Source organism: Salvelinus fontinalis, chromosome 5 (genome assembly GCF_029448725.1).
Source record: "Salvelinus fontinalis isolate EN_2023a chromosome 5, ASM2944872v1, whole genome shotgun sequence".
NCBI classification, from domain to species: domain Eukaryota; kingdom Metazoa; phylum Chordata; class Actinopteri; order Salmoniformes; family Salmonidae; genus Salvelinus; species Salvelinus fontinalis.
The window spans coordinates 22,989,250-23,001,341 of record NC_074669.1 but is presented as its reverse complement, the minus strand read 5'-3'; the positions used below and the strand labels follow the sequence as shown (position 1 = coordinate 23,001,341).

At 47.1% G+C, this 12,092-nt stretch overlaps 1 protein-coding gene across 7 annotated transcripts in view; it reads right to left on the bottom strand.

Moving 5' to 3' along the window:
* Positions 1-1,210: 1,210 nt before the first annotated feature.
* Positions 1,211-12,092, bottom strand: part of LOC129855328 (ras-specific guanine nucleotide-releasing factor RalGPS2-like) — a 147,666-nt gene continuing 136,784 nt past the window's right edge. For all 7 annotated transcript variants that reach the window (XM_055922864.1, XM_055922865.1, XM_055922867.1 and 4 more), the window contains 3 exons: positions 7,084-7,189; positions 5,012-5,103; positions 1,211-4,938 (listed from right to left, as the gene is read on the bottom strand). In XM_055922864.1, the coding sequence (XP_055778839.1) occupies positions 4,909-4,938; positions 5,012-5,103; positions 7,084-7,189 (228 nt within the window). In that variant the 3' untranslated portion in view covers positions 1,211-4,908. The remainder of the gene's footprint in view (positions 4,939-5,011; positions 5,104-7,083; positions 7,190-12,092) is intronic.

Sequence of the window (12,092 nt, the reverse complement as noted above, 5' to 3'; positions counted from 1 at the left end):
TTGAGACTTCCTTAGCTTTTGTGCACCAGCTGTTATTTACAAAAATACGTAGTCCGCCGCCCCTCTCTTACCAGACGCTGCTGTTCTATCCTGCCGGTATAGCGTGTAACCAGTCAGCTGTATGTTGATAGTGTCGTCGTTCAGCCACGACTCCGTGAAGCATAAGATGTTAGTTATTAATGTCCCGTTGGTAGTTTAATCTTCCGCGTAGCTCGTCGATTTTATATCCTTCGCGTCGGGCTCATCAGTCGTGAAAAGAAAAGGATTCTGCTTGTCCATGGTGAGTAATCGCAGTCCTGATGTCTAGAAGTTTTTTTGGTCATAAGAGACGGTAGCGGCAACATTATCTACAAAATAGTTTATTTGCGTTGTTTAACTTAACAAAAAAAATAGGTTGGGGACACGTAAAACGTCTGCCTTCCTCTCCAGCCCCATCTTAGATATACAGTACATGCTGTGTGTGGTGGGTTAACTATTACAGCATATGGATCTTGTGTGTATAAAACTGCATCCCAAACAGAGGTCTCCTGGTGTGGGTTTGTGTATAGAGTCACCATCATAGGCTTGTCTTGATCACTGCAGCTAGTTAAGTTCCGCTGGGGCTACTAAACAGCCGCTTTTCCCAAACACATCGATGGCCCAATCAATGCCAGCACACGGCAAAAAGCATTTCTTCATAGCCTGCTCTGACCAAGTGTGTGTAAGGAGGCTTCTGGGGTCACACATAGTTCCTGCTGAGCACCAACACACCCAAGCAGCCCCCTCCCAGTCCAGCTGCACACATCTGCTCTCAGTAGGTCAACACTGTGGAATCCACAGCTGCATGCCAATCTAAAATGCCCTCCTCCTCGGCTTCATGTCAATATTCTACATTAGCCTCTCCAGGCAGAAGCTGCATCCCAATAGCCTAAGTGAAAGAAGAACTGGACAGGTGAAAGCCATTTTCTCAGTATGCCATATTGCTTTCACTAGTCTTGTGTGTTGAGAGGAAATAAGGAAAGAACGCCACTTTAGATGCAGCCTCTGCCTGGGATTTCCAGTGTCCTACACAACACAAATATTGCCCAGGGTTGAATAGAAACTGTCGCCACTCATTTCCCTCTAAAAAGCAGGAAATTACTAACTAGGTTTACAAGATAAGTCTTAGAATGGGAGTTAAATTGTTGGGTTTATTTGAAAGAGACTGTCAATTGAAAAACCATTACACCAGTTCAACAATTCAAGTAGGTTTTATTTCAGTAGGAAAGATTACAGATCAATCCACACCTAAAGTGTATTAACACTAGGTTAAGCACGCACATACACATTTTTCCTAACCACATGCCCTGTCCAGGACATTTAACAGGTTGTGGTAAGTAGAAACTCCTGGCCCGGCACACATACACCACATTTAGCTGAAACCATGTTAATATAAATGAAAGTGAACCGAGGGGCAGAGTATAAAAAGGGCAGTGTGTTTATTGGTTATCTGGCTGAGACTCAGGTCACATCACTCAATTCAGAGGTCATAGTTCAAACCCAGGTCACATAACATGGGTGGGTCCTCACTTGGTGTCAGAGTACAGGAGGTAGAGGGATAGCACATGGACACACCCCACAGGTCATGGGACATGGACAAAGCTAAGTGACGTCGTCAACACATCATAAACATCACTCTCAAACTGAGCCATATAGGAGTAGGTAGATGTCTCTTCTAGAAACTGATCTAAGGTCAGTTTACATTTTCCCCTAATGGTTAAAGTTTGGATTTAAAGGGAATTAAGTTGACCCTTGAGCTGCGGGCAACTTCTCCATCCCTACACCACACATTACCGAGTCATCTCATCTTATCTGTTAAAGGATTTCTCAGTATTTTTTTTTTTTTAACACTGCAGACAAATCCAAAAATAAACTTTACTCTAGACAGTAAATAATACACAGCTGGTTGTATTTGTACATGGACACAAACTGTGGAAACTCTGGTTACAATAGGGAAACCTCAAAAAACAAACAAACCATTTTGACATTATTTCTCAGAAACAAAAAGCCCACCATAACAGATTGTAAAAACTCAGACACTCCTAAACCTTTCCCTATAGGCATCCACATCCCTCACTTCAGCACTGTTTGACACTACACTGTAACATGGGAGCATTCCTGTCTGCCATTTAATCTGCCGCTCTCTTCAGCCTGCATTGAAGCCCTCTATGTCCAAGGGAGAGAGATGTGAAGGAGGGGTCTGTGAGAGGTGGAAAAAAGAAGGGAGAAAGACTACTTTCTCCTCTGCTGGTCTTCTGTGGGGAGCATCAGTCTGCCTGCTTCTCTGTACAGCTCCTGTTGCATCAGAGTTCCATTCACCCCTCTATTTCTACTATATCCTTCCTTGTTCAATCACACTCCACACAGAAGAATATGCTATACCACATTCTATACAGATTTACCCACTGCTCAACAGTGAAGAAATGGCAGCCATGAGGCTCTGTCTGTCTAATGCTTTCTAGCAGGTAAACAAAAATAGTTTTTACACACTCATACTGTTGTACTACCTTCCTCTCTTGTTCTTTTGTATCACTACCCCTCTCATTCCCTTTTTTCTCTAGCTTCCTCATCCCCTAGTCTGTATGACATAGCCCTGCTGGAGTCTTGCTATTAATGGAGCTGTAGCTGTGTGTGGGATAACTGCTGGGAGCTGAGGAGCAGAGCACATCGGAAATGAGCCTGAAATGGACTATGTAGAAGTTGCCCTAAACAACAGATCTCAGATCAGATTACACCAACCCCAATCTTAACCTTAACCATTAGGGGGTGAATACATATGACCCTGTATCAATAGTTATGGATAAGTTCGACCGTCTCCCATTAGCTTAGCCTCTACAGGACATAAGACAACTATTGCCGCACTGGCCCATGGGAGTTGGAGTCTCTTGCTGCTAGAGTACATAGTGTCAGTTTGAGGTGTGAGGAATGTGATGCTAACTTGCTGGACCTCTATGTAAACAATAGACATGCAAAATATACAAACATATGAACAGATGGGAGATGTAAACCATTGTTACAAGTCAGGACCTAACCTGACTGTCAGGTTGAGATAGAAACAGTCAGGAGAATGCAAGATAACGCTTTCTCTAGTGGTTTAAGTCCTTTCTGAGAGTAGTATGAGAATGTGACCACACCATCCTTTCTCCTTTCCCAAGAACGTATTCATTTATTTTTTTCTAATTGTAACACTTTCTCCCAAATCAGAATACAAATGTGTGTCTGGTACATTGGCACACACTCAGGGTTGAGTCCCAAACCATACCCACTTTGGCTGGGTCCACTTCAAATTGTTAGCCCCTCCCTCTAGTTCGTACTCCTTAACTGTTCACAGATCTGAAAGGACTGGATAGGTGTAAGCAATATGGTGGACGTTTCTCTCAGCCAATTGGAGGATGAGGTGGAGTCATCTACACCTCTCCATAGCTTTAATTGAAGATGCCATGAGTAGTGACCAGGCGATGGGTCTAGAGTAGTGACCAGGCGATGGGTCTAGAGTAGTGACCAGGCGATGGGTCTAGAGTAGTGACCAGGCGATGGGTCTAGAGGATGACATGGAACTAGGCAATAGAGTAGATCTGTACCGTAACCCTATGTGACAAACTCATAGGTGAGAAAACAAAAACACTACACAAATAAAAATCAAAAACAAGTAAAGGTACAACATGTTTCCAAAAAAAAGGGAAGAGGCCAGAAATGAAATGTAACAGACAATTAAAATAAGCTAGACATGTGCAAGTCATCTACAGGGTAATACTGCTGATACGTCCCCAACACAACACCAAGGTAACAGAAAACACTAACCAACAAAATATGGATTCTGAATGGCTCCCGATAGCTGTGTGTGTGTGTATATAAAACACTCACGATGTGTAAAGCAGATCAGGTCAGAACCTGTAGCTCCCTCTTATGTTCAAGCAATAACAAAAAAAGAAAGTGGAGATAAATTCTTTTTCTGGGGTTAACATTCCATCGTTCACTTTTTCACAGCTTTCAAGTCTTTAGTGTTATTCTGTCTTCTGGTGAATCTCAAGCTTTAACATGTGGACAGAGAGAACATATAAAGCCTGTTTATAAGAGCGATATAACTGGGTCCATAAAGGTGGAATTGAGGAAAGCTTAGAGTCTGGGTTTATCATTCCCGTGACTTACCATATATAGTGTGTGCCCCCCCCACCACCACCCACACACACGGTGAGGAGAGGCTCTGGAATATAAAACAGTAGGATACATTCAGGACACGTGTGTGTGGTTTCTGCTGGAATAGATTTGAGAATCAAAGCCCTTAATATTCACAATGCTGCAATCACACAGGCCAATCACACACTCTCAGAAGGGGGGAGTGAATGTGTGTAAAAAAGTGTCCGTTTTGTGAGCTCAACTCAAGTGTGAAGACACCATCGGAGTCTTGTGTGTGGGGGAGTTTGTGAACCAAAGTGTGATAAAGAAAAGTGTGTTTGAAATCCCATTCCATTGGGCTAGTCCAGTATTGTGTGTGAGTCCAGCCCTAGAAAGGGCAGAGTCCGTCTTCCACCAGAGCACAGTATGTCAAGAAGAGAGGGAAAACAAGGATAAATCATGTCCATCCATCCTTAAGAAGCATCCAAGAAAGAGGAAGAGACATCCCATAGTTCCACAGAGAAAAACAACAGAGAACGAGAGAGAAGAAGTGGTTTAAGTCTTCATTCAGTAGTCTATGCAACCATAATAACCACTGCTTCAACACACACACACATGGCTCCTTAGGTTAAGGCAGTGGTGGCAGGTGGGGCTCCAGTGGGGCTGGGGTCTGGGGTTATAGTTTTGGGGTCATGGCAGTGAAAGCTCCTGGTGCTGAGTCACTAGCCCTCTTCCTCTATTTTAGCTCTATCGCTCCGTCCTCTACAGCAGCACTCATTCAAAGGACATCAGATTGGCTGGGACCTGGAGAGAGAGAGAAAAAGGCATGAGCGCAGGTTGGTGTGGGTATGTGTTTGTGAGAGAGTGTGTGTGTTACCTGTTGTCTGTTGCTCTGGCAGGCAGCACTGAGGTGTTTGAACCACAGAAGGGCATTCATTTTGTTCCCTGCCTGGTATTTATAGGTGTTACCTAGGAAACACAGAGACACACCATCACAAGATGTCCCTGTAGCAGAATACTGAGATTCAGCCCAGTCTAGGTCCAGTCGTGTACAGTTATACTTCTTGACTCTCCCATCCTCATATGTGTACAGCAGAAAGCTGCCGCAATGCAGAACATATGAGAACAGAAACTGTGTGCGTGTGTATGTGTGTGTGTGTGTGTGTAGAGAGAGAAATAGAGACAGGCAAGCAGTCCACATAGCAGACAGGGTTACTGCTGGGTCAGACAGACAGGAACATGTGTGTGTGTGTGTGTCCATCTGTGTGTAGGGATATTTAATACCGACCAAAAGCTGGTCTTAGTGGCACCGTAATTAGTTACGGCATTGATTTGCCAGAGGAGGCTCACATAGGAGCCTTATCAGCAAAGTTTTATTAAAATATTACAAGCAGCAGAAGTCAGAAATTCCCCTTTTTTTATTTACAGTACCAGTCAAAAGTTTGGACACACCTACTCATTCAAGGGTTTCTCATTTTTACTATTTTCTACATTGAAGAATAATAGTGAAGACATAAAAACTATGAAATAATGTGGAATCATGTAGTAACCAAAAAAGTGTTAAACAAATCAAAATATATTTTATATTTGAGATTTTTCAAAGTAGCCACCCTTTGCCTTGATGACAGCTTTGCACACTCTTGGCATTCTCTCAACACTTTTTTTGATTACGACATGATTCCATGTGTGTTATTTCATAGTCTTGTAAAAATTAAGAAAAACCCTTGAATGAGTAGGTGTGTCCAAACTTTTGACTGGTACACTATGTAGTAAATGTGATAATTACGTTTTGTATTTTTATAAATTTGCTAACATTTCTAAAAACCTGTTTTTGCTTTGTCATTATGGGGTATTGTGTGTAGATTGATGAGGGGATAATATTTATTTTTTATTTTAATTTTTTTTAGAATAAAGGCTGTAACGTTAACAAAATTTGGAAACTGTCAAGGGGTCTGAATACTTTCAGAATGCACTGCACGTACGTAGGCGCACACCCACCCCTTCAAATTAGTGGATTCGGCTATTTCAGTTACAGACGTTGCTGACAGGTGTATAAAATCGAGCAAACTGTCATGCAATCTCCATAGAAACATCGGCAGTAGAATGGCCCGTACTGAAGAGCTCAGTGACTTTCAGCGTGGCACTGTGGAAAGAGGGGGTGTGGTAATATATATGCATCAGCCTATGAATTATTAAAATGGAAAATAGACCATTATATTTCAAAATTAAATCACATTTGCTCGTCTATAATTTTAATTTGGGATCATAAAATGTATTTAATGTATGGTTGATCAGGCTCAGGTACCATCCGGCTTGAATTTTTATGCCGATCAAAGCTCTAATCAAATCCAGACATATTTATATGGTTTAGAATGACACTTCCGGTTTTCGCGGGAAATACCGGGTTACTCGGGAGAAAAGTGATTCTCGGGATGGAACATTTGTAAAATACCGGGAAAATATTAATCCCTACTTGAGCAACCAATTGAGAAACGTGTCCATGCCGCGAACAATTCAGGCTGTTCTGGAGGCAAAAGGGGGGTCCGACCTGGTACTAGATGGGTGTACCTAATAAGCTGGCCACTGAGTGTATTTAGCTATGGAGCATGTTCTGTTTGGCCAGTTAGGAGTCAAGTCTCCACACCAACTTGTTTATTCACCTAAACCCAGTCTTTTCGCGCTATTGCGCCCATAATTCTGTTTGTGAAAATACCAAAAATATTTCAGACACCCCCTGAACCTATAGTGCTACCACCAGGGCTTAGATTTGCAATTGTGTGTGTGATTGCATATGCGTACAATATGGGTGTATACTGTGTGTGAGACAGTTATGGGGCGTGTTGGCGTTTTAAACTAGGAACATACAGACCATCTGAGGAGATGAGATAAGTGTAGTTTGGCTGAACACTCCTGGCTGTGGGTGATCGATTGATTGACAGGTAGTCTCACCGTGTTCCGAGTCTGTGAGCAGGAAGACGTCGGGATGTTCAGGGTCGTCTGACATGATGGCCATTAACCCCACGACACACACACTCTTACTGCTAGACGACTTGAACTGAAGGGAGATGGAGAGAAAGCGAGAGAGGTGGGAGGGGGCCACATTTAGAAATGATTTTGGATTCATATCGTTGTATACAAGCATACTTCCTGAAATCTAAAGACAGCTACCAACTGTAGCTCAGTTGGTACAGCATGGCTCTTGCAATGTCATAATAATGGGTTTGATTCCCGGGACCACCCATACCTAAAAATTGTATACACGCACGACTAAGTTGCTTTGGATAAAAGCGTCTGCTAAAATGGCATACAACCCTCTGTATTTGGAAGGTGAAGGCAAAATTACATTTGATATCAAATGGTTCATATGAAGCGAAAGTACAGCATGTCACCTTTTATTTGATGGCATACGTTTTAACGTTTAGAAATGAAAGCACTTTATGTATCTAGTCCCCCTCAGTTGAACAAGTCAAAGTCGGCAGTGTATCAAATACTTGTTCTCCCCACTGTATATGCCCCAGAAAATGCACCATTACGGGATGTTAGCATTTGTTTTTGGGGGGTGATCCTGCGTGCTAGGAATAACGAACCAAATACTAAACGTTTGACTACTTTAACACACTATAAAGTGAATTTGTCCAAATACTTACACCTTCTTCAAATGGGGGGACTAGATGCATAAAGTGCTTTAATTTCTATACAGTAAATTACATATGCATAAAAACACCCTCAAATAAAAGGTTACATTCTGTACTGTCGCCTCATGAAACATTTGATCGCAAATCCAAAATGCTGGAGAATTGAGAAATGTATAAATTAATACGGAGGAGTGTATATACAAAAAAAAGGGCGGTAGGGATGGAGATGAGGGAGAGATGAGAGAGATGAGGGATGAGAGAGAGATGAGGGATGAGAGAGAGATGAGGGATGAGAGAGAGATGAGGGATGAGAGAGATGATGAGGGATGAGAGAGATGATGAGGGAGGGATGGATGAGAGAGATGATGAGGGAGGGATGGATGAGAGAGATGATGAGGGAGGGATGGATGAGAGATGAGGGATGAGAGAGATGAGGGATGAGAGAGATGAGGGATGAGAGAGAGATGAGGGATGAGAGAGAGATGAGGGATGAGAGAGAGATGAGGGATGAGAGAGAGATGAGGGATGAGAGAGAGATGAGAGATGAGAGAGAGATGAGAGAGATGAGAGATGAGAGAGAGATGAGAGATGAGAGAGAGATGAGAGAGATGAGAGAGATGAGAGAGATGAGAGAGATGAGAGAGATGAGAGAGATGAGAGAGATGAGAGAGATGAGAGAGATGAGAGAGATGAGAGAGATGATGAGGGAGAGATGATGAGGGAGAGATGATGAGGGAGAGATGATGAGGGAGAGATGATGAGGGATGGAGAGATGAGGGAGGGATGGAGAGAGGGATGGATGAAGAGATGAGGGATGGATGAAGAGATGAGGGATGGATGAAGAGATGAGGGATGAGAGAGAGATGAGGGATGAGAGAGAGATGAGGGATGAGAGAGAGATGAGAGAGAGATGATGAGAGAGAGAGATGAGGGAGAGAGATGAGGGATGAGAGAGAGATGATGAGAGAGAGATGATGAGGGAGAGATGATGAGGGATGGAGGGAGGGATGGAGGGAGGGATGGAGAGATGAGGGGTGGAGAGATGAGGGGTGGAGAGATGAGGGGTGGAGAGATGAGGGAGGGAGGGATGGAGAGATGAGGGAGGGAGGGATGGAGAGATGAGGGAGGGAGAGATGAGGGATGGAGAGATGAGGGATGGAGAGATGAGGGAGGGAGGGATGGAGAGATGAGGGAGGGAGGGATGGAGAGATGAGGGAGGGACGGATGGAGAGATGAGGGAGGGAGGGATGGAGAGATGAGGGAGGGAGGGATGGAGAGATGAGGGAGGGAGGGATGGAGAGATGAGGGAGGGAGGGATGGAGAGATGAGGGAGGGAGGGATGGAGAGATGAGGGAGGGAGGGATGGAGAGATGAGGGAGGGAGGGATGGAGAGATGGAGGGAGGGATGGATGGAGAGAGGGAGGGAGGGAGGGATGGAGAGAGGGAGGGATGAGGGAGAGATGAGGGAGGGAGGGATGAGGGAGAGATGAGGGAGGGAGGGATGAGGGAGAGATGAGGGAGGGAGGGATGAGGGAGAGATGAGGGAGGGAGGGATGAGGGAGAGATGAGGGAGGGAGGGATGAGGGAGAGATGAGGGAGGGAGGGATGAGGGAGAGATGAGGGAGGGAGGGATGAGGGAGAGATGAGGGAGGGAGGGATGAGGGAGAGATGAGGGAGGGAGGGAGGGAGAGATGAGGGAGGGAGGGAGGGAGAGATGAGGGAGGGAGGGAGAGATGAGGGAGGGAGGGAGAGATGAGGGAGGGAGGGAGGGAGAGATGAGGGAGGGAGGGAGGGAGAGAGGGAGGGAGAGAGGGAGAGATGAGGGAGGGAGGGAGAGAGGGAGAGATGAGGGAGGGAGGGAGGGAGAGAGGGAGAGATGAGGGAGGGAGGGAGGGAGAGAGGGAGAGATGAGGGAGGGAGAGAGGGAGAGATGAGGGAGGGAGGGAGGGAGAGATGAGGGAGGGAGGGAGGGAGAGAGGGAGAGAGGGAGAGATGAAGGAGAGAGGGAGAGAGGGAGAGAGGGAGAGATGAAGGAGAGAGGGAGAGATGAGGGAGGGAGAGATGAGGGAGAGAGAGAGGGAGAGATGAGGGAGGGATAAGGGAGAGATAAGGGAGGGATGGAGAGATGAGGGATGGAGAGATGAGGGATGGAGAGATGAGGGAGGGAGAGATGAGGGAGGGAGGGATGGAGAGATGAGGGAGGGAAAGATGGAGAGATGAGGGAGGGAGGGATGGAGAGATGAGGGAGGGATGATGAGGTAGGGATGATGAGAGAGAGATGATGAGGGAGAGATGATGAGGGAGAGATGATGAGGGAGAGATGATGAGGGAGAGATGATGAGGGAGAGATGAGGAGAGATGAGGGAGAGATGATGAGGGATGGAGAGATGAGGGAGGGGTGGAGAGATGAGGGAGGGAGGGATGGAGAGATGAGGGAGGGAGGGATGGAGAGATGAGGGAGGGAGGGATGGAGAGATGAGGGAGGGAGGGATGGAGAGATGAGGGAGGGAGGGTTAGATGAGGGAGGGAGGGTTAGATGAGGGAGGGATAGAGGGAGGGATAGAGGGAGGGATAGAGGGAGGGATAGAGGGAGGGATAGAGGGAGGGATAGAGGGAGGGAGGGAGAGGAGGGAGGGAGAGATGAGGGAGGGAGAGATGAGGGAGGGAGAGATGAGGGAGGGAGAGATGAGGGAGGGAGAGGGAGAGATGAGGAGGGAGAGATGAGGAGGGAGAGATGAGGAGGGAGAGATGAGGAGGGAGAGATGAGGAGGGAGAGGGAGAGATGAGGAGGGAGAGGGAGAGATGAGGAGGGAGAGGGAGAGATGAGGAGGGAGAGGGAGAGATGAGGAGAGATGATGAGGGAGAGATGAGGAGGGAGAGGGAGAGATGAGGAGGGAGAGGGAGAGATGAGGAGGGAGAGGGAGAGATGAGGAGAGATGATGAGGGAGGGATGAGGAGGGAGAGAGAGAGGGAGAGAGAGAGAGAGAGAGATGGAGAGATGGAGAGATGGAGAGATGGAGAGATGGAGAGATGGAGAGATGGAGAGATGGAGAGATGAGGGATGGAGAGATGAGGGATGGAGAGATGAGGGATGGAGAGATGAGGGATGGAGAGATGAGGGAGGGAGGGATGGAGAGATGAGGGAGGGAGGGATGGAGAGATGAGGGAGGGAGGGATGGAGAGATGAGGGAGGGAAGGATGGAGAGATGAGGGAGGGAAGGATGGAGAGATGAGGGAGGGAAGGATGGAGAGATGAGGGAGGGAAGGATGGAGAGATGAGGGAGGGAAGGATGGAGAGATGAGGGAGGGAAGGATGGAGAGATGAGGGAGGGAAGGATGGAGAGATGAGGGAGGGAAGGATGGAGAGATGAGGGAGGGAAGGATGGAGAGATGAGGGAGGGAAGGATGGAGAGATGAGGGAGGGATGATGAGGGAGGGATGATGAGGGAGGGATGATGAGGGAGGGATGATGAGGGAGGGATGATGAGGGATGATGAGGTAGGGATGATGAGGGAGAGAGGGAGAGATGAGGGAGGGAGAGAGGGAGAGATGAGGGAGGGAGAGAGGGAGAGATGAGGGAGGGAGAGAGGGAGAGATGAGGATGGAGAGAGAGAGGGAGAGATGAGGATGAGAGAGAGAGGGAGAGAGGGAGAGATGAGGATGAGAGAGAGAGGGAGAGAGGGAGAGATGAGGATGGAGAGAGAGGGAGAGATGAGGAGGGAGAGAGGGAGTGATGAGGGAGAGATGAGGAGGGAGAGATGAGGAGGGAGAGAGGGAGGGAGAGATGGAGGGAGAGAGGGAGGGAGAGAGGGAGGGAGAGATGATGAGGGAGAGAGAGGGAGAGAGAGGGAGAGAGAGGGAGAGAGAGGGAGAGAGAGGGAGAGAGAGGGAGAGAGAGGGAGAGAGAGGGAGGGAGGGATGATGAGGGAGGGATGGAGAGATGAGGGAGGGAGGGATGGAGAGATGGAGAGATGAGGGAGGGAGGGATGGAGAGATGAGGGATGGAGAGATGAGGGAGGGAGGGATGGAGAGATGAGGGAGGGAAGGATGGAGAGATGAGGGAGGGATGATGAGGTAGGGATGATGAGGGAGAGATGAGGGAGGGAGAGATGAGGGAGGGAGAGATGAGGGAGGGAGAGATGAGGGAGGGATGATGAGGGAGAGAGAGAGGGAGAGATGAGGATGGAGAGAGAGAGGGAGAGATGAGGATGAGAGAGAGAGGGAGAGAGAGAGGGAGAGATGAGGATGGAGAGAGAGGGAGAGATGAGGAGGGAGAGAGGGAGTGATGAGGGAGAGTTGAGGAGGGAGAGATGATGAGGGAGA